Source organism: Mastigoproctus giganteus, chromosome 8 (genome assembly GCF_048544385.1).
Source record: "Mastigoproctus giganteus isolate SK-2022 chromosome 8, ASM4854438v1, whole genome shotgun sequence".
NCBI lineage: Eukaryota > Metazoa > Arthropoda > Arachnida > Uropygi > Thelyphonidae > Mastigoproctus > Mastigoproctus giganteus.
Window position 1 is genome coordinate 59,743,072 of NC_143582.1, and position 22,285 is coordinate 59,765,356.

At 37.0% G+C, this 22,285-nt stretch overlaps 1 protein-coding gene across 1 annotated transcript in view; it reads left to right on the top strand.

Annotated features, from left to right (window-relative positions):
• LOC150081560 (uncharacterized) overlaps window positions 1–22,285 on the top strand; it is a 710,435-nt gene that overhangs the window by 420,025 nt on the left and 268,125 nt on the right. Inside the window, exon 19 of the mRNA XM_090380128.1 lies at window positions 8,206–8,346. Within this exon, the coding sequence (XP_090236254.1) occupies window positions 8,206–8,346 (141 nt within the window). The remainder of the gene's footprint in view (window positions 1–8,205; window positions 8,347–22,285) is intronic.

A 22,285-nucleotide genomic window follows, 5' to 3' on the forward strand; every position in this document is an offset into this window, starting at 1 on the left:
CTCAATTGTGGAAGGATGGTTGGATGCCCTGTAAAGACAATGTTTCAACACACACACAACATACTCTATTCACCAGTTTCTTGCCTTAAAACAAGTCCCTGTGTGCGAACATGAACCATAGTCACCAGCTTATCCCCTTTGACTTCTTTCTCAGTCCTAAACTGAAAAGTGTACTTAAGGAATCCATTTTCAGTCCATTGAAGACATTCAGAAAAAAATGACTGAACCATTAAAAGGACTTACAGAAGATGACATGTTTCTGTGCTTGAAAAAAATTTATGCAACAGTGTGCGCAAGCCCAAGGCTTGCACATACTGAAGGGTTAACTTGTAAGGTATGAAATACTTCAGTATATTTATGTTATTGCAACAGTCTCTTTATTTAATAGTCATACCTTGTATATATGTGATGTCAAAATTATTTTCTTGCATCCAGTTCCTTTGTTTCTGTGCATAGTATCTAATCAGATTGATTAGATATGCTTGCCCCTTAACAAATTCATACTATGACCATGTAACTGCATTCTTGTCTAGTTGTTCTTGCATTACTTCTCTAACCAGAGATTCAATTATTTTTCCTGGAACAGAAGTCGAGCTTACAAGTCTTTAATTACTCAGTTCACCCTTTGATCACCATTTTTGAATTGGGGAGACATTTAATTCATAATAACGGCAATATAATACACCAACCGTATAACTGAAACTTTATTAAAATAAAAATTAAAATTTTTATTTTAATAAAGTTTCAGTTATACGGTTGGTGTATTATATTGCAGTTATTATGAATCAGAGCATTCCCAATCCCAGAGGCCTATTTGAAGAATGGGGAGACATTTGTACATTGTAAATCTCCATAGGGACCTCCCCTGGATCCAAAGATGCTCTCATAATTATGGCTAAAGGTTTGTTTATCTCTTTATTCTCTTATTATAACTGGATACCCCCATCCTGGGTGCCTCAATTTCGTATATTGAAACGTTGCTCCTGTCAGCCATTATTGTCTAATTTTTCACAAAAAAGAAATTTTCTGGAATTCAGATCCAAAAGTTGTTGAAATAAAATAAAGTGATACATAAATACATACAGGGTGTTTCAAAAATGATGGTCAATAATTTAAAGATGAAAAGCACAGACTAGAATAAGAAAAAAAGTCCCAGTGAACATCGTGCCCCAAATGAACTGTTTTCGAGATAATGCACATTTTCTGTTAAGGTCCGCCACTGACTATGGGAGCACTAGTTTAGCAAAAAGCTGTGAATCCTTTTGCTAAAGCGGGTTTTATTAAACATAAGATAATACATTTTTAATTTTTGGTTTCAACACCGCAGGATGTTACAAAAGGTGTTCAAAATGCTGTCCTTGCATCCATATGCAGCTTTGTAGTCTTCTCTGCATTGAGTTGCAAATCCTCTCTCAGGCATTCCTGGGTCATTTCTGATTTGCTTAAAGGCTCCTTCAACCCGACGCTGTAATTCCTCAACTGTGTTAATGTCAGAAGTGTACACCAGGCTTTTTACATGACCCCAGATACTTAATTCTATCCAAGCAGAATTAATAAAAGCAAAGCTTTTATTAATTCTTCTTGGAAAAAAAGAAAAACATAAGTATGAAACCAAAACCACTCCCATTTTATAATTTGTAAAACCATAATAAGTGCTGTTATCAGGTGGCATAATGTAAACAACCGAACTTCTTTACACAAAACTGTAAAAACATGATTTCAATTCTAACACCTCACCTACCACTTCACTGAATATGTAATTCTATGTGATAAAACCTTGTCACTTCCAGGATTATTCAAGTAAGACAGATCAAAAGTCACTAATGTTGAAAAGCAATTAACTGCTCAATTAGTAAATCATTGTACCATTGCCAGATGCTAAAAACCAAACATCAGAAAACAATATTTTATTCTTTAAAGATTTTCTTTTTGCAAAATTCATTATAATGATTATATTTTTTTCTTGTCGGCGTGAATTTTTATAGCACTAAACTGATATTTTCATTATAATAATATTTGCTAAAATGAAACATAAAAAATACATAGTAAAAATATACAGAGTGACTGAAAAATACACGGGCATACCTTCTGGAATGAGTTTCTTATATGTAGACAATAAAAATATTTAATATCAACATAGTTCCAGAAATGCTTGGGTCCCAAGTTTTGAAGGTCTGTCTATGACACTGAACTGTTCACATCACCTTATAATAATTGTTCAAAAATGTTCACTTTCTGCCTGAATATAGGCCTCACATCGACATGTCATGGACTCATGAAGACGATGCCAAATTCCTGGCATATTTCGTATTGTCTCACAACCTGTCCCAATTCGATTGTAGAGAGTTTCCACATCAGCTACCGGAGTTGAATACACCAATGACTTTAAATGGCCCCACAAGAAGAAATCTAGTCGGTTTAAATCAGGTGAGTGTGGAGTCCAGGCAATTGGTCCACCTCTACCTATCCACCGACCAGGAAACCTTCAATTCAGGTAATTGCAGGCTAGGTGACTGAAATGTGCGGGAGCGCCATAGTGCATGAAGTGTGCTTGTTGATGAATGATCAGTGGCATGTTGTTTTCCAGAAAGTTTCTGTACGCCTTCCCTGTGAGTTTATTTGGAAGTACATAGGGCCCAAATAACTTATCACCAAAAACACCTGCCCAGATGTTGAGGCTGAACTGCTATTGGTGATGTGATGGAAGAATTGCATGTGGGTTTTCCTCAGCCCATACATGCTGATTGTGAAAGTTTTGGATTCCATCTCATGTGAACTGTGCTTCATCTGTGAATATCACTAAGGCAGGAAAGGGAGGAGTTGTACCACACTGCTGCAAGAACCACTGGCAGAACATTACTCACGATGGGTAATCTGCTGGTGACAAGATCTGTACCCGTTGCAGATGGTAAGGATACAGTTGGTGTTCTCGCAACACTCTCCAAATAGTCGAACGTTGAACAGCCAGTTGCATTGCTATTCTGCATGTGCTGATTCCAGGAGTGGCATGCACAACATCCAAAATCTCCTCCTCTACTTCAGGAGTCATAGATCTTGATCGTCCTCTGTCGTCAGCACGAGGTGTAAAGGTCCCATGTTCACAAAGGCGGCGATGGATACCTTCAGATGTTTTCCTGTCTGGACATTTTCATTCAGGGAACCTTTCGTGGTGCAAACAACAAGCCTCCAGAGCATTGCCATCCACCAAACCATACATAAAGTGCATATCCACTTGCTCCTGATTTGAGTACATGGTCGGAATGGAAAACCACCAGATTCTGTCAGTACGTTGTGATGAAGGAAATCACCTGCGGAGATAAGACATTCCGGTTAATAACTCGGGAACCAAGCATTTCCGGAACTATGTTGATATAAAATATTTTTATTGTCTACATATGAGGAACTCATTCCTGAAGTTATGCCGTGTATTTTTGAGACACCCTGTATACTGAATTGTAATTGCATATTGGTATTGGTGGGTGCCTGTCTTGTGATGAACTATCGTGTTACTTTCTGTCTTCCATTGATGTTCAGTATTTCAAACAGCTGATTCGTGTTCTTACTGTATTTGTTGTCTGGTTCATGGACATGCTCACTGTGTGACAATCTGTTGTTTTTCCTCTAATGAAGGAATCCAGGTTTTTTTTTCACATGTCATTCTATTCTCCTCACCTGTTATTGAATGTACATGCTTTTACTTTCAAATATTCATGTTTGTATGTAAATATTTTGCTCTTAGATATTTTGCTATTTTTAATTGCTTTTCCATTTTATATTTTCCGTCCTGCATAGTTATAGTTCCATTCTGTCTGCATAGTTGTAGTTATATTCCTTTTACAGAAGGCCCCTTTCCTTTTTCTCTATTAAAAATTCAAGACATCTCTACTGAATTGGTTAAAAGTGACCATGTGCACTTAGCACCTTCAAGCATGTCTACTTAAAGGGGTTAAAGGTTATTGAAGTACTAAGGATCATTGCTGCTCTTTTGCTGACACTGATAAGAATGTTGATCCTGTTGTTTCAACATTCTTATCAGTCTCAGCAAATGCATTCTAATAATCTGTAGATCTTGGATACATTTATAGGTTAGCAGGCTCTAAGCTATTTAAAGTATCTCTACCTAGGTCCCTACAAGGGACCCAAGAAAAAAAAAATTCAAATAGTGATGCTTGAAATGCTGATTTTAGGCCATTTTTTATCTAAGAAAATGATATAATTACTGCAGTATGTACTGTGGCCTAACACAACCATTTATGTTCTTAATTTCAAATGATAATCTAATTAATGCAATAGAAATATGAGAGTAGTCTCTGCTAAATGAGTATTGCAGATCACACCATGAAATCATATATTCTTCATTTATTAATGAATTTTGCAGTGCAGAAGTCATTATATGAAGTATAAACAATTGCTACACATGAAATAATTATTTTCATGACAAGTGTACAATTTACTGTAATGCAAAAATGATAAATTTTTGCATTGTAGTGTTTTATAATATTTTTGCATTGTAGTGTTTTATAATATTTTTGCATTGTAGTGTTTTATAATATTTTTGCATTGTAGTGTTTTATAATAATTTTGCATTATGGAAATTTCTGGAGCAATGATAACAAAGTTCTCTGAAGAATTGGAATGTAAGCCACCATACATTGAGGTGTACTGCAATGTCTATCACATACTTCTTCAGTGTACGTATTTCTTTAAATTTAACTCCATTAAACTAAACAGCTTACCTCAATGTGTTACAATAATGTCTAAGGTTGTTTGGTCCGGTTTGGTTCAAAAATTGCTTCTAGCCCCCCCCCCCCCCTAATTCTGCCATCAGTTTGTGGGCATCTCTCAGTGAAATGCTCCAAAACAGGGCCATGGCTAGCAAAATTTGCCTGCCCTGGCTGCTTCATGCCATTAAATTGAAAAAAGATGTCTAATATACATGTGGTATCATTGCTTCAGCTATGCTGCATCAATACTCAGATTGCAGTGCATATTTTTAGCAATTGTTTTCTTCATTTTTTTTTTTTGCCTACAAAATGCTTTGGTTTTGCATTAGTATTGTATTAGCCATATAGATTATGGAAGCTGTAGGCCTTTGTTGCAGCAGCCAAAAAAAAAAAAAAAAAAAAATTAAATTAAATTAAATTAAAATAAATAATAATAACAATAATCATAAAATAAAAAATAAACTACTTATTATTATTATTATTATTATTGTTAGCTATATGGTGCAAAGAAGCCTGAAGCTTAAGCTGCACCAGCCAAAAAAAATTCCCGAGTTACTCTAAGACAGAGAGAGAGAGAGAGAGAGAGAGAGAGAGAGAGAGAGAGAGAGAGAGAGAGAGAGAGCAAGTCAAAAGTAGAAGGGAATCACCAAGAAGGAGAAGAATGATGATATTTTATTGGTAACTATCTGGCTGATCTTTGAATTTCTCTCAGCTGTCAGCCGAAACTGCCCATAATGGTAACTTATTCCAGTAATTAATAACTTGCAGGATGAAAGAAATTTTTACGCAATCCAATCTAATTCTTTTATCCTATAATATAAATTTATGGCTTCTTGTTTTGAATTATTTTTAATAGTGAAAATTTTGCCTTCATTCATTTTGCTGTCCCCTCTCAGAGTCTTACGGGCCTAATTAAGGCCCTCTCTAATTTGCCTTTACCATGCTCTGTAGCTGATATATTCAAAGTACTACTTATTATTATTATTATTATTAAACAGTGCCCATACCAGAGCAAAATGGTACTCTGGTATGGGCACTGTTTTTCTTATTTCAAGTGGGTTGCCATCATTGTATCCTTTCAAGAAGCTCTGTGGGTTTTTAGGTGATGTAGTTTCCATACTTCCCTAGTTGTCACATTCTTCAAATAAATAGCACTTTCCCATCTCAGTAGGCTGGTGCTGTGGATTTTCCTATATCAACAGAACTGAATTCAAAATTTGCAGTGAAACAATTCAGGCCACAAGACATAAGTGTATCATGTCTGTAAATGGCACATGTTCTATGATTAAACATACAACCCTTGGCCTGGACCAACTAACACAGCTGTGGTGTGTTAGTTGGTCTTGTGGTGTCAGTTGGTTGGACAAAAAAAGATAAAAGTGCCCCCCTCTTTCAACACAAGTTGTTTGTTAACTTTAGTGGACAAGACTCAGACTGGTATTTTGAAGAGAACAATGATGCTGTCCACTACGTTACTTAATGAGAGAATCAGTAAGGAAGTACTGTTTATTTAGGTAATGCCATTATACAATAATCATGGCATGGAGTTGTTGTAGGGTGATCTTGTCTGATCAATCTGATTAGCTTCTGTGATGCAGTAACAAAAGATAGATGCAAAAAATAATTTTCACGTCATATACTTCACTTTTCTGTAAAGCTTTTGATACTGTTCCACATGAAGAGATCATTTAGCCCATGACATAGAGTGGCTGTTTGCTGCGCTCAGTGTTGGCCGCCCTTAATGTTTTTAATATTTAAGTTTGCTGTTGATTCAAAGGCAGGAAGATTGGTTAATGACAGCAGTCAGGATATGTTACTCCAACCAAACCTATATAAATTAGGCAGATGATCTAAAAAATGGCAATTGAAGTTTAATATTGGTGAATGCAAGGTGCTGCATTTGGATAGAAGAAATCCCAGAATAACATACCTTTGGGTGGTATCAACCTTAAGGTAATTGTGCGGTCTGACATACAGTTCTCTGAGCAGTACAGACAAGCTGCTAGGATAGCTCATGGGTTCCTGTCGATGATATACAGGAATTTTGTCAGCAAGGACAAAAATTATTGCCCTGTTGCATACATAAGGCAGTAATTAGGCCGCAAGTTACATACTGCATATAGATTTTCAAATCTCATTTTAGAAAAAGTGTTGATCTGTTGTTGGAATAGGTGCACAGAAGAGCTACAAGATTATTCAGAGGTACAAAGGGTTACTCTTACCAAGAAAGACAAATCGATCTGATTGAGATATATAAAGCTTTAATGGGTTATGTAATATAATTAGTGACAGCATTTTTACTCTTTAAGATGACAAGATAGTAATTATTGGAATAAACATCTTCCTAGTGTTGTGTAAGTGGGCAGTTTGAATAAATTTAAACATGGTTTGGATGACTTATTTAGGATGAATGGACAAATGAAGTAAACTGTAAATTTTTTTTTTTTTTTCTTTTGCTGGCAACATGATTTTTTTTCAAGGAAACTTAACTTCTTTGAATCATGTTGCCAGTGTTAATACTAATATTAAACAAGAGAAGTATAGTAGCAGTGTAAAAAATTTGAAGTTATTTGTGTAAAAAGATTACAATACTAACAAGATAAAAGTAATTGGGAATTGTAGGATGATCTGGATCTTCAAGGTGCTTATGATAGAATAGTGCAGAGAAATGAAATATAATTTAAAGATCACAGTGACAAATTATGGTTAAACTGAGTAAAGCTGCAAGTGTACCTTTGACAAACTCTTTGCAAATAAAATTATTCACTTTGTGTGTGTGTGTGTGTGTGTGTGTGTGTGTGTGTGTGTGTGTGTGTGTGTGTGTGTGTGAGAGAGAGAGAGAGAGAGAGAGAGAGAGAGAGAGAGAGAGAGAGAGAGAGAGAGAGGAAAGACAGAAAGAGAGATCGTCCTCTTCATTCCTGTTTTCTGTCTCCCTAAAAACAATACTTTGCCATCAGAACTGGAATTTTATTGATTGTAAATAGTTATCCTGCCTGTGTATTCCTCTCTTACTCTTAGAATGGTGAGAAATGCTACATAAAATTTAACAGGGAGATCATACAAGAGAATTCTTGAATTTTTAATAGTGAAACCCATAAAAGCATTTCTTGAATAGTTACAGCTGAATGAGTAGATTGTTTTGTAAATGTGAACTAGTCATAAAAAAAAAAAAAAGAAAAGAGGAGGATCAAAATATTATTATTAGCCATACTGTGCAAGGAAACCCGAGGCTTTTGCTGCACCAGCCAAAAAAAAAAAAAAAAAGAAAAAAATTCTGAATTACCCTGAGAGAGAGTCAGAAGTAGAAGGGAAATCACCAATAAAGAGAAGATCTTGCATCCAGGTGCCAAGCCCATACTCACCAGATGTGAGCCCCTAGTGATGAATTATAACCATATGTATAATAGTTTAAACATAGATATGAATAAATATATATAAATAAAAAATATCAAGTTGTGGCTTTTATTTGTATCTTTTTTAGGAGATATTCAAGATGAAGATGCTCTGCTAAAGTGGGCAACTAGTGAAGAAGCACTTGATCTTCCAGATGAGATTGAGGAAGTGAATATGAGGATGTTGGACAAGTTACTTGATACATCACACTATGTTGCTGTTCTGTTTTGTATGAAATTTCAACTACTTAGTATATTATTATATATCATTGCATTTTAATTAAATTCTGAAACCTCTAAAGATGTTTTTCTAGAACCGCATAAATTTATCATTCAGTAACCCAGAATTTTCAGAATCTGAAACTTTTTAAAAATTAAGAGGGGGGGACAGTCCCAATAATCTAGAAATTATTTCAGGTCCTGTACTTCACATGCCATTTCTTATATAAAACATAGAAAAAGTGTTTTCTGAGTAAATGAAATATGTGACCTGTTTCTTACTTAAACTGTATGTCAATCAGTATAACTTAAAATGAGCAGATTGATTTTTGTTGGTGTAAAATTAAGACTTATAATGTGATGCTGGAAATTACATTGTGATCTCCATTTTGCTTATGATTCTTGATTGTGAGCTTGGTAATTAAATTTGGAAAGTTTCTTCAGGTGAGCCTATTGCTGGAGAGACTCTGTTAGACATGAATCATTAATTAACCTAACTGCCCTCTTCTGAATGGAATCAAGAAGCCTGAGAGAGGTCTTGGGGGCACCACCCCAGATGTGGGAACAATATTCCATGGCAGGGCGGATTTGCGATTTATACAGAGTGAGCAGCTGTTTGGAAGAAAAGTAACACCGAGAGAGAAAGAGAAAACCAAGTTTTTTAAATGCAGAGGAAGCAATATTTGTAATGTGCTTGTGCCAAGAGAGATTAGAAGTCAGGGTAATCCCCAAAAGAGATATATCATTTTGCCTAGAAATCGGAGTGTCACCAAAGATAAGCATAGGAGCAGAAAAGTCCTTTTTTACGAGATATAAGACAAGAAGGAGTTTTAGAAGGGTTGAAATCAACTAAAAAAGTTGTCTTTGCCCCACTGGAGAATTACCTGAAGATTGGCATTTAAGGAATTGGTAGCAGATTTTCGAGAAGTCGAAGCTGATTGAACAGGGCAAGGTTTCTCAAAATGGAAAGTAGAATGCAATGTGCTTGATTGTGAGCTTGGTAATTAAATTTGGAAAGTTTCTTCAGGTGAGCCTATTACTCACCTAAAGAAACTTTCTATCTTGGTATCTTCCTTAAAATACTGAGTATATTCTTCAACTCCAGGAGCCTTACTACTTTAGGCTTGAAAATTTTGAAAAATTTTAACAAATCTTCTGAAATTTCAATATCACTAATTTCATGCTTTCTCCTCACTATAAAGGGGTCTTTCTTCTGTAATTATTTATGCAAAGTACTTTTTAAATTCATCTACAGCATTAGTAGGGTTTATAACTTTCTTGCATCCAATATGCAATGGTCTGAACTGATTCACTTTTTTCTTTTTAGTATTCACATATGAGAAAAACTCGTTTTCCCCATTCTTTGCTCTCTTAGAAATTTCTCATAATCTGCCATTTCAGCCTAACCTTTTCTGTGGAATTATCATTATTATTCTTATGGTGCAAGGAAGCCTGAGGCTTGAGGGAAAAAAAAAATTTCTGAGTTATTTGAAAAACAGAGAGAGAGAGAGAGAGAGAGAGAGAGAGAGAGAGATCACCAAGAAAGAGAAGAATGATTTTTTTTTTTTTATGTAAACCCCAAACACGAGAGGTATTAGAACTTATACTACTTAGTACTGTGCTTGGGTTGGAGGTTGAGAAGACGAAAGAAGATATTTTTTGACATTGGACTTGAACTTCTGTAGACTATAATTTTCAGGAAATACGTATGAAGGAAGGTTGTTCCAGAAAACAGAAGTTGAATGAATAAACGAGGAAGATGAAAAGTTGGTTCTGTGAGTTTGAAGCTGGACAGTAAATGGCTGTTGGCTAGTGGCGGCACGTGTTCGGACTGTTTTGAAAGAGGGAGCGGGAATTATAGAAGCCAATTCAGAAGAACAGTTCCCATGGAAGTATCTGTAGAAGAGGCATGCAGCAGAAACTGTATGTCTATGAGACAGCAAGTGGAGAGACTCTGTTAGAGTTGAATCATTAATTAACCTAACTGCCCTCTTCTGAATGGAATCAAGAAGCCTGAGAGAGGTCTTGGGGGCACCACCCCAGATGTGGGAACAATATTACATGGCAGGGTAGATTTGCGATTTATACAGAGTGAGCAGCTGTTTGGAAGAAAAGTAACACCGAGAGCGAAAGAGAAAACCAAGTTTTTTAGATGCAGAGGAAGCAATATTTGTAATGTGCTTGTGCCAAGAGAGATTAGAAGTCAGGGTAATCCCCAAAAGAGATATATCATTTTGCCTAGAAATCGGAGTGTCACCAAAGATAAGCATAGGAGCAGAAGAGTCCTTTTTGCGAGATATAAGACAAGAAGGAGTTTTAGAAGGGTTGAAATCAACTAAGTCGTCTTTGCCTCACTGGAGAATTACCTGAAGATTGGCATTTAAGGAATTCATAGCAGATTTTCGAGAAGTCGAAGCTGATTGAACAGGACAAGGTTTCTCAAAATGGAAAGTAGAATGCAATGTGCTATCATCAGCAAAACTATGGATAGGATTTCCAGTCAATGGAAGAAGGTCATTAATATACAAGAGGAAACAAGAGATTGTTTCCTGTTGTATAGAAACAAGACATAAGATGGAAGCTTATTTAGAAGACCTTTATGCCAAACATGATCGAAAGCCTTTGAGATGTCAAGAGCAACTTCTTGTGTTTCACCGAACCTTTCCATTGAATTAGTCCATAAATGGGTAACATATGCCAGAACATCACCAGTGAATCGACACTGACGGAATCCATACTGGCGATCGTTGATCAGACTGAAGGTTTCTAGGTAGTTTAAGAGTTGGCAGTTACTTGATTTCTCCATTACTTTAGGAAGAGTAGTAGTAATTTTTAGAAACTGGCTGAATATGAGAAAATTTCCAAGTAGAAGGAAAAACACCTTTGGAATAAGAAAGTGAAAAAAGGCGGCAAAGAATAGGAGTAAGTTCAGGAGCACAGGTTTTGAGAACAAGTGGAGAAATACCATCGGAACCTGGAGGTTTCTTAGCATCAAGATTTGTTAAAATCCTTCTGACGTCCTTTTGACGGCGCCTCCATAGCCGGGTGGGCAGGAGCAGCAGTGCGCAGCACACGCTTCCTGATTAGACTGGGGTTCAGGCCCGTGACTACCAAATATGGAGGATGCAGAAATGTCATGGAATGACCACCGCATATCCCCGGAGCAATATGGCGTTACTTGCTAATGATCCTTAAAAAAAAAAAAAAAAAAAAAAAACCCATCCTTTTGATGGAAGACCACAGGTGGCATTGAATGGAAATTGGGAATGGTGGGAGGTGTTTTACCAAGATCATTAATAATGAGTTGGAAGAAAAATGGGATGCTAGCAGGTCAGCTTTATCCTTGGCTGAAGTGAAAACACAACCATCTGGTTTGAACAGAGGTGGGAGCAGAGATGGGCAAAAGTTCCAGCCAATAGTTTTGGCAAGGGACCAGAATGTTTGGCTACCATTAAGGCAAGAAGCAAGTTTTCTACTCTTAGCCTGTTCAAACTCTAGTTTGGACTGATTAATAACTGCTTTACAATTGTTACGAGCTTTGGTTAGGCAGAAAATGAAACTGAAGAATTAGAAACAAGCCAATTACGATATACAACATTCTTCTCTTGAACAGCCTTAGCTTAGCACATTTATTGGAAAACCAAGGTTTAGATAGACGAGATTTTAAAGTGGAGTGTGGGATAAAGGATTCCATTCCTGCAAGAATAATGTCACTGACGTGATCTAAGCAAACGTTGACATCAGAAGTTTTGAAGCAGTAATCCAATCAAGGAAAAGAAGAAAAGAAATCTTGCAGGTCATCCCATTTTGCATTCTTGTAATGCCAAACAACATGAGGTTGGGAATAGGCATGAGATAAAGGCTCCATTGGAGAAGAGACAATCACCAAGTTGTGATCTGAAGTGTCTAAAGGACCTCTCACTTCGACTGTGTACTTAGAAGAGTTGTTTGTGAGAAAAAAGATCAAGCGTGTTGGCTGTATGATTAGGATTGTCCGGTATTCTTGTCGATAAATGAACAATCTGTTCAAGATCATTAGTACAGGCATACCTCGAATAACGAATAGGATGCGTTCCACGAAATTACTTCGTTAAGCGAAACTTCGTTTTCAGAGGTAAAAATACTATGGCCAGAATAGGGATACGTTCTTACGTAAAGAAAATGAAAAGCTTTTTTTTTGAACAAAGAAAAGTTTTATTAAATAAACATTCAACTTACATACAAAGTGAAATCACATTTTAAAATATGAGTCTAAAGTTGATTGCTTATGCTTTTTTTCTCTTTCATTTAACAATTGCCTATATGGAGTTATTGCATTTAACACTGATCGTTTAACAATAAAACTTCTTCCTAAATCAGGATCATTTTCACTAAAAAAATTTAAACGTTTTCAATGTCATTTAAGCAGCTTTTTAAATCTTTGTTTGTTAACACTTTTTCGGCAGGAACTTCTTTAACTTCGTCTTCATTATCTTTGTCTTCGTTGCTAACAAGGTTTTCTAAATCTTCTACTGAAAAACCATCATCTTCTGCATTCAATAAATTCCGAACATCCTCTTCATCGACATTTTCAAAACCTATTGATTGAGCCATCTGGATAACTTCATTTCTAATTTCTTGGATGCTATTTTCTTCTTCTAGTACAACTTCTGGCCATATTTTGCGCTCAACTCCATTTAAGCATTTCTTAGTGACTTCTTTCCAAGAACTATCAATGTTTTCAATTGCCTTTTTAATGATGTAGTTTTTCCAAAAGGTTTTAACTGTCATTTCCTCTTTATCCTCTAGTTCAGTTAAATTGCTTAACGTTCGACGCAGATAATAAGCTTTAAATGATGCTATTACTCCCTTGATCCAATGGTTGAATCAGAGAAGTTGTGTTTGCTGGAAGAAACACAACTTTGACAGGAATGCATGTGTCCAACGTGTTAAGATCAGTAGGATGTCCCGGAGCATTGGCTAACAACAAAAGAGCTTTTTCTTCCAAGTTGTTTTTTTGACAATACCGTTTTACTTCAGGACAAAAGTGGTTAACAAACCAATTAGTAAATAACTCCTTGGTAACCCACGCTTTTCTATTTGCTTTCCATATTACAGGTAAATTCATTTTTATGTTACCTTTTAACGCCCTCGGATTTTCTGAATGGTAAACTAATAACAATTTTAATTTATAATCGCCAGAGGCATTTGATCGAAAGAGTAACATTAAACGGTCTTTAGCTGCTTTGAACCCAGCAGCTGGTTTTTCTTCAATAGAAATGAAACTTTTTGTTGGTAGCCGTTTCCAGAACAAACCGCTTTCGTCAACACTGAACACCAAATTTGGTGGAAAATTTTCACGTTCAATTATTTCCTTTAGTTTTTCTGAAAACTTATTTGCGGCTTCTCCTGTTAATTTTACACTATGAACCCTGGCCCGTTTTTTAAATTTCTCGAACCAACCACGAGAAGCCCAAAAGGTTTCCGTAATTTCGTCAGTTTGTTTAGATTTCAGGTGATTAAACTGGAATATTTTTTTATGTTAAATGGGGCTTGAAATTGCGGACTTCGTTATATCGAAGCTTCGTTATCAGAGGTAACGTTAACCGAGGTATGCCTGTAATTGCAAAAGCTTCAGCTCTCGACCAGCTGGGTCGGTTGTGACTAGAAAACGGAAGCCAGCTGGAGTTGTGAACATTAAAATCACCAAGGAAAATTACCTCACTGTTAGGAAAGTTGGACTGGAAGAAGTCATAGAGCTCCAAGTGATTAGTGGAGTTGGGAGAACAGTAGAGACAACAGATTAATTTGACAGAATGAGGTAGAGAAGTTGTTGTTGTTATTTGGTTTTTAGGAGCATTAGCAACTAAAGCCATATTGCTCCAAGGATATGCGGTGGTCATTCACTGACCTTTCCATATTTGGTGGTCATGGGCTAGAGATTTTAAGCCAGAGAAGATCAAAGAGAGGAGATTCCAAATTGCCAAGTCTCTGACAGGGAATATCAGAACGGACATATGCACAAGTACACCTTTGAGGTGAAAGGAATCATATAGCGAATAATTTGGGCATCTGAGATGAGCAGTAGTTGAATCAACCGATAACTGAGATTCTGTCAGGAAAAGTACATGGGGTTTGGTAGACTGCAAGTGGAAATGGACATTGTTAAGATTAGAATTGAGACCACATATATTTGTGAAATGAATTAGGAAGTGCTTGGGAGGTTTAGATATTTTCGCAGATAAACTTGCGCTATTAGTTTGACAATTCATGGTGTATTCAATAGTAAGAAAAAGTGGGGGGAGGGACGTGCTTTATGAAGTAATGAAATTTTTGGATATGGTGTACACATGGTAAGAATATATCCAGATCCTTGACATAACGTGGCCTCGACAATGCTTCCCACATACACACTACTCGGACTCCCTCCAGTTACTATCTGGCAGAAGTGAGGTAGCAAGATTATACACTAGCTGATACGGAAGCCTCCTAGAGAGTTACCAATAGATTCGGTCTGGTGTACTAACTAGCGGCCCGCCTGCGAACACCGTTTTAGATCTGTATCCTCGAAATGTAAGGAATATTGGATCTCGCCACGATTTTTATCATAACCTCAAAATTCATCAATCATACTGCATGATGGAAGAGCATGATGATGATATCAGCTCAGGATCCTGGGTGTGCCAAGTCCATGTTCACCAGATGTCAGCCTCTAGGGTTCTTTTGTTACAGATCAGTTTGTAGCTATTATAGGCTTCGCTGCTTTATATCATTCTATAACTTTTTCTGCTCTATTGCACCTGCTAGTTCATATTCATCCGTCTCAGACTCCTTCTCCTCCTTATGCTATATTTTTAATAGTTCTGCTATATCATGGTACATGTGTTCCTAAAAGTTATGGGAAAAATAGGGATAGGGGCAGAGCACTCAAAAAATTGTTCAGTCTGTTAAGTAAAACACTCAAAAAAAGTTAGAAACCCAATAAAATTGCTAACACAGATTTAAACATTTTAAATTTCTAATAAATAAATAAATATTACAGTAAATATGACACTTTCCCTTGACAAGATAAGAAGTTTGTTTGATTGATATTTCTGTTCACTGACATTTTCTTTTCTTTTTTTTTTTTATCGTAAAATTTAAAACAGCAAAAAAGATAAGCAATCAATAATGATTAACACAGCACACACAAATTGCACAAGTGAGACAAGTTTACGAAGCTTAAAACAGGAATGAAGAGAAGATTCTGAAAATTTATTTGTTTTTTATATGATTGAAAACACATTTCACCATAATAACGTAAAAATCCACGGAATTCCAACTGTCAATATTATCAATGTCAATATTATCGCAAATGCAATAAGATTCAGTTTACTACCCATTTATATTAGATTGTGCTAACAGAAAAGCCAAACAAACTGAGAACTTCAAATTTTTTTATGGTAGTGACCTGGAGGTCACTACCATAAAAAAATTTATTTCTGGAGAAATATGCTCCTTTGCTCACACTATCATGCCTCATGAAATTTCTGTTCAAACAGAAAAATGTGATCTCCCGAAAACATGAGTCGGCCTAAAATATCACCTTATCTTGTGAATACAGCGAATGACAACAGTGCCTCCCATCAATATACCAATTAACCAATTACTAAAAACAGTTATATGAGAATATAACTCTCACACATTTGACATTTTTTAAGCACTTGTATGTATTACTACACAGGTCACTACATTCAGCTTGGTGGCAGGTTTTGTGTTCACCAAGCGTTGTTCGCACACGAAATTGCGCATGAGCCAACGCGAAAATCGCATTATAGTTTCATTGTTCCCTAATACATCAGTAGCATTGGAGCAATTTTGCATTGCAAAAATGCACATTAGAACTGACTGTACTTTGTTTGCAAGATTGGTGATCAGGACCAAACTCGGGCTCCACATATTACCTGCAGTACAAATCTAAGGATGTGGCTGAGTGGGAAAATTAAAAGGATGCCTTTTACTCTTCTGTTCCTATGATGTGTCAAGAACCATTTTTGCTATTTTTGCATGTGAAAATATCAGAGATGTCAAGAAAAATATGGGTAGCAGTAAGCCTAGAGAAATGTACCAACTATGTGGTACTACACTCAGGGTAGTAGAGAATGAAAAAGACCTTGGGATAATTGTGCAGTCAGATATGAAGTTTTCTGAGCAGTGCAGACAGGCTGCCAGAGCAGGTCATGGGATCTTGTCAGTGATATACAGGTATTTTGTTAGCATGTATGAGAAGGTCATTATCCCTTTTTATAAGGCAATGGTCAGGCCACACCTTAAGTACTGCATTCGGGTTTGAAGGCCTCATTTTAGGAAGGATGTAGAGCTGCTGGAACAATTACAGAGAAGGGAAACTTGAGATTGGTGAGGGGAACAAATGGTTGCTCTTACCAAGAAAGAGCAACCATTTGTTCTGCAAATTCTGCAAATTGCAGCAAATGGAGACTAGGCACTTGCTACGTGATCTGATTGAGGTGTATAAGGCCTTCGATGGTTTAAGGGATGACTTACGAGACTTCTCTCCATGGTCGGATTACTGTTTCAAAACTTCTGATGTCAACATTTGCTCAGATCGTGTCAGTGATGGAATGGAATCCTTTATCTCACACTCCACTTTAAAATCTCGTCCTTTATCTAAACCTTGGTTTTCCAATAAATGTGCTAAGGCCATTCAAGAGAAGAATGTTGCATATCGTAATTGGCTTGTTTCTAATTGTTCAGTTTCATTTTCTGCCTACACCAAATCTCGCAACAATTGTAAAGCAGTTATTAATCAGTCCAAACAAGAGTTTGAACAGGCTAAGAGTAGAAAACTTGCTTCTTGCCCTAATGGTAGCCTTTGGCAAGAGACCAGAGCATTCTGGTCTCTTGCCAAAGCTATTGGCTGCAACTTTTGCCCATCTCTGCTCCCACCTCTGTCCAAACCAGATGGTTCTGTTGTCACTTCAGCCAAGGATAAAGCTGACCTGCTAGCATCCCATTTTTCTTTCAACTCATGCATTAACGATCTTGGTAAAACACCTCCCACTATTCCCAACACCACGCTCAATTCAATGCCTCCTGTGGTCTTCCGTCAAAAGGATATCAGAAGGATTTTGATGAATCTTGATGCAAAGAAAGCTCCAGGTCCTGATGGTATTTCTCCACTTGTTCTCAAAACCTGTGCTCCTGAACTTACTCCTATTCTTTGCCGCCTTTTTTCACTTTCTTATTCCAAAAGTGTTTTTCCTTCTGCTTGGAAATTTGCTCATATCCAGCCAGTTCCTAAAAAGGGTGATAAATCCCTCCCATCCAATTATCGTCCCATTGCAATTACTTCTATTCTTTCTAAAGTAATGGAGAAATCAATTAACCGCCAACTCTTAAACTACCTAGAAACCTGCCGTCTGATCAACGATCGCCAGTATGGATTCCGTCAGTGTCGATCCACTGGTGATATTCTGGCTTATGTTACCCTTTTATGGACTAATTCAATGGAAAGGTTCGGTGAAACACAAGTAGTTGCTCTTGACATCTCAAAGGCTTTTGATCGTGTTTGGCATAAAGGTCTTCTAAACAAGCTTCCATCTTATGGTTTGCCAACTGTTTTTAGTAATTGGTTATCCAGTTTTCTCTCTGATCACTCACTGAGGGTGATGGTAGATGGCTCTCTGTCTTTTAACTTTTTCACTAATGCCAGTGTCCCCCAAGGTTCAGTTCTTTCCCCCACTCTTTTCCTCTTGTATATTAATGACCTTCTTCCATTGACTAAAAATCCTATCCATAGTTTTGCCAATGATAGCACATTGCATTCCACTTTCCATTTTGAGAAATGTTGTCCTGCTCAATCAGCTTCAACTTGTTGATAATCTGCTACCAATTCCTTAAATGCCGATCTTCAGGTAATTCCCCAATGAGGCAAAGACAACTTAGTTGATTTCGACCCTTCTAAAACTCAGACTTGTCTTATATCTTGCAAAAAAGGATTCTTCTGCTCCTATACTATCTTTAGTGACACTCCGATTTCTAGGCAAAATGATATATCTCTTTTGGGGATTACCCTGACTTCTAATCTCTCTTGGCACAAGCACATTACAAATATTGCTTCCTCTGCATCTAAAAAACTTGGTTTTCTCTTTCGCTCTCGGCGTTACTTTTCTTTCGAACAGCTGCTCACTCTGTATAAATCGCAAATCCGCCCTGCCATGGAATATTGTTCCCACATCTGGGGTGGTGCCCCCAAAACCTCTCTCAGGCTTCTTGATTTCATTCAGAAGAGGGCAGTTAGGTTAATTAATGATTCATCTCTAACAGAGTCTCTCCACTCACTTTCTCATAGACGTACTGTTTCTACTGTATGCCTCTTCTACAGATACTTCCATGGGCACTGTTCTTCTGAATTGGCTTCTATAATGCCCGCTCTCTCTCTCTCTCTCTCTCTCTCTCTCTCTCTCTCTCTCTCTCTCTCTCTCTCTCTCTTTCAAAACAGTCCAAACATGTGCCGCCACTAGCCAACATCCATTTACTGTCCAACTTCAAACCCACAGAACCAACTTTTCATCTTCCTCGTTTATTCATTCAACTGCCGTTTTTTGGTTTTTTTTGGAACAATCTTTCTTCATACGTATTTCTTGAAAATTACAATCTATAGAAGTTCAAGTCCAATGTCAACAAATATCTTCTTTCGTCTTCTCAACCTCCAACCCAAGCATGGTACTTAATACTATAGGTTCTAATACCTCTCGTGTTTGGGGTTCACATAAAAGAAAAAAAAAAGCAGGCTCAGTGCTGATGGGATTCTTTCTATTGTTCAGATTACGAACCTGAGGGAGCATAAATTCAAAGTGAGGAAAGGCAGTTGTAGAATAGATGTGTGGAAATTTTCCTTTAGCCAGTGGGTAGTTGATTGCCGAAACAAACTTCCATCTGTCATTTTGGAAGTTGAAGGAAGAACTGGACAAACGTTTGGAACAAATGGTAATTTTTTTTTTTTTTTTTTGGTTGATGCCATATAAGCTTCCTTTTTGCATCATATGCCTCTGCTAATGCTGATTTCTCCTCCACTTTCCTTTCAGTTATCACAAAGTCATTTAGCTCTTCATTAGAATTTGATAAACTTCTGGCATCACCTTCCCTAAAGAATATATTCTGTGTGAATGTAGATGCAAAATACCTATTCAATTTGTCTGCAACCTGAGCAGTTAACAGTTAACTGGGGTTAACAGTTAATAGACAATTAACTCAGACATCAAACAGTCTAGTGTGAATCAGCCCTTTTCTTCTAACTGGAAAAGTTTGTTATCATAAGCGTAGAAGTCTTTGCTGTTGTTTTTCTTTGCTATTTTTGCCAGAGACTTCTCATAATTTGTCTTAGCTTGCCTAACCTCCTTTGTGAATTGATATCTGCCATAGGCTTCTGTATCACCTGATAATTTATATGCATCCCATGCAGTTTTCTTCTCTTTAACTTGTCCGAATAGTTCATCTGACATGCGTAAAGCTAAGCCTTGAACAGTTTTACTTTGTCATTATGAAAAGCCTAGTAGCTTCTTCTTCTTCGATTACTGGATATTAAGGAATATTAATGGGTAAACAAGTTCTCTTTTCTTAGTGGAAAAGGACGCATTGAAAGCAATGGGAATTAGTGTGTTTTTAATACTTTTTGCCTTTTATTTATGCATTTGTAATGTAATCGTTTTTAAATTTTATTTCATTAAAAGCTTAAGAAAATTATTCATACTTTTATGCAGGTTGAATAATGTGTTGATTTCTAAAATTTTATTTTATCCAGTTTTACCTTTTATTTTGTTAAAATCTTTAAACTTATTTTCACCTATATATTGACTGGTGGATAACCTAGTTGATGTTCCAAAATTTATTGAATTAACAAATGAATTTTCTGCTTTAATCTATGGAAGAAAGTAAAATTCTTGATTGTTCCATTTCTCAAATACCATATTGAAAAAAAAATAATAATAAAAATAAAAATAAATATATATATATATATATTTTTTTTTTTTCCCGTGGTTTTAAAACTGCTAATTTAGCAAAGGAATTGACTTAATATGTATATATAAAATGGAGGGAGAAATGAAACATATCTGTTTATGATAAATTGACTGAACAGCCTGATATTTGTAAATTGGTTCAGTTATATTGTTAAAGTTTTATAATGAAACATAAATAAATTAGCAACATAAAATATATAAATTTATATATTTACAGGCTTCCTTGCACACATAGTGCAAGGAAGCCTGAGGCTTATGCTGCACCAGCCAAAAAAAAATTTCCCAGTTAGCATTAGCATTAGTAGAGGCATTTGATGCAAGAAAGTAACCTTATGTAGCATCATCCAAAAAAAAAAAAAACCCCACTTCCACTTCACCCCTCTGTTCGTTCAAAATACCATCCAGCTGAGCCTTAAACTTATTTAGTCTATCAACTTCCACGACAAGGGATGGAAGTCTGTTCCACCAACCAACCACTCGCTGGCTAAAGGCAAATTTCCGCACGTCTATCCTACATCTGTCTTTCCTCAATTTGAATTTATGCCCTCTCAGGTGATTATTCTGAGCGAGAGGAAGAATCCCATCAGCATTGAGCATGCTCAAACCATTCAATGCTTTATATACCTCTATCAGATCACCTTGCTGGTGCCTAGTCTCCAGACACTGTAATTTGCAAAACTTAAGCCTTTCTTCGTAAGAGCACCCCTCTGTTCCATTCACTAATCTTGTTGCCTTCTCTGTACTTGTTCCAGCAGCTCTACATCCTTCTTGAAATGAGGCCTCCAGACCTGTATACAGTACTCTAGGTGTGGCTTGACCATTGCCTTATACAAGGGAATAATCACCTCCTTAACCCTGCTAGAAAAATTCCTATATATCATTGACAATGCACCATGAGCTACTCTTGCAGCCCATCTGCACTGCTCAGAGAACTTCATATCTGCCTGCACAACCACCCCCAGGTCCCTTTCATTCTCTACCACTGTCATTGACAATGCACCATGAGCTACTCTTGCAGCCCATCTGCACTGCTCAGAGAACTTCATATCTGCCTGCACAACCACCCCCAGGTCCCTTTCATTCTCTACCACTGTCAGTGTAGTACCACAGAGTTGATACGTTGCTCTGGGGTTGCTGTTTCCCATGTGTAGTACTTTACATTTGTCAATGTTAAACTTCATTTGCCACCTCTCAGCCCATCTGCTCAACCTTTCCAGATCCTGTTGCAGCAGCATAGTGTCAGTAGTGTCCTTGACAACCCTGCCTACCTTTGTATCATCTGCAAACTCCGACATTAAGCTTGATATACCATCATCAATATCATTTATGAATAGAGAAAACAATAATGGACCCAACACTGAGCCCTGAGGGACTCCACTAATAACATTAGTCCACGATGAGCAGTGTCCATTGATTACCACTCTCTGTCTTCTCCCCCTCAGCCACCCCTTTATCCACAGCAGCAATTTGCCTCCAATGTCACACTGCTCCAATTTGTGCAGCAGTCTTCCATGTGCAACAGTATCAAAAGGCTTTCTAAGATCCAAGTATGTAATATCAAAGTTATTCCCTGCATCCAGTTCCTTTGTGACTGCATCATAGTATCCAATCAAATTGGTCAGACAAGACTTCCCCTTAACAAAACCATGCTGTGTCCGAGCTATAACTGAAGTCTTGTCTAAATGATCCTGCAGTGCTTCTTTAACCAGTGCCTCCATTAATTTTCCTGGAACAGAAGTTAAACTCACAGGTCTATAATTGCTTGTGTCAGCCTTTGATCCTCCTTTGTGAATTGGGGTCACATTTGCACATCCCCAGTCTGCGGGTACCTCCCCTGAGTCCAAGGAGGCTCTCATAATTATGGCTAAGGGTTTGCTTACTTCCTCTGCTGCCTCCTTTAATATAACTGGATAGATCCCATCCACCCCGGGTGCCTTTCTTGTGTTTATCT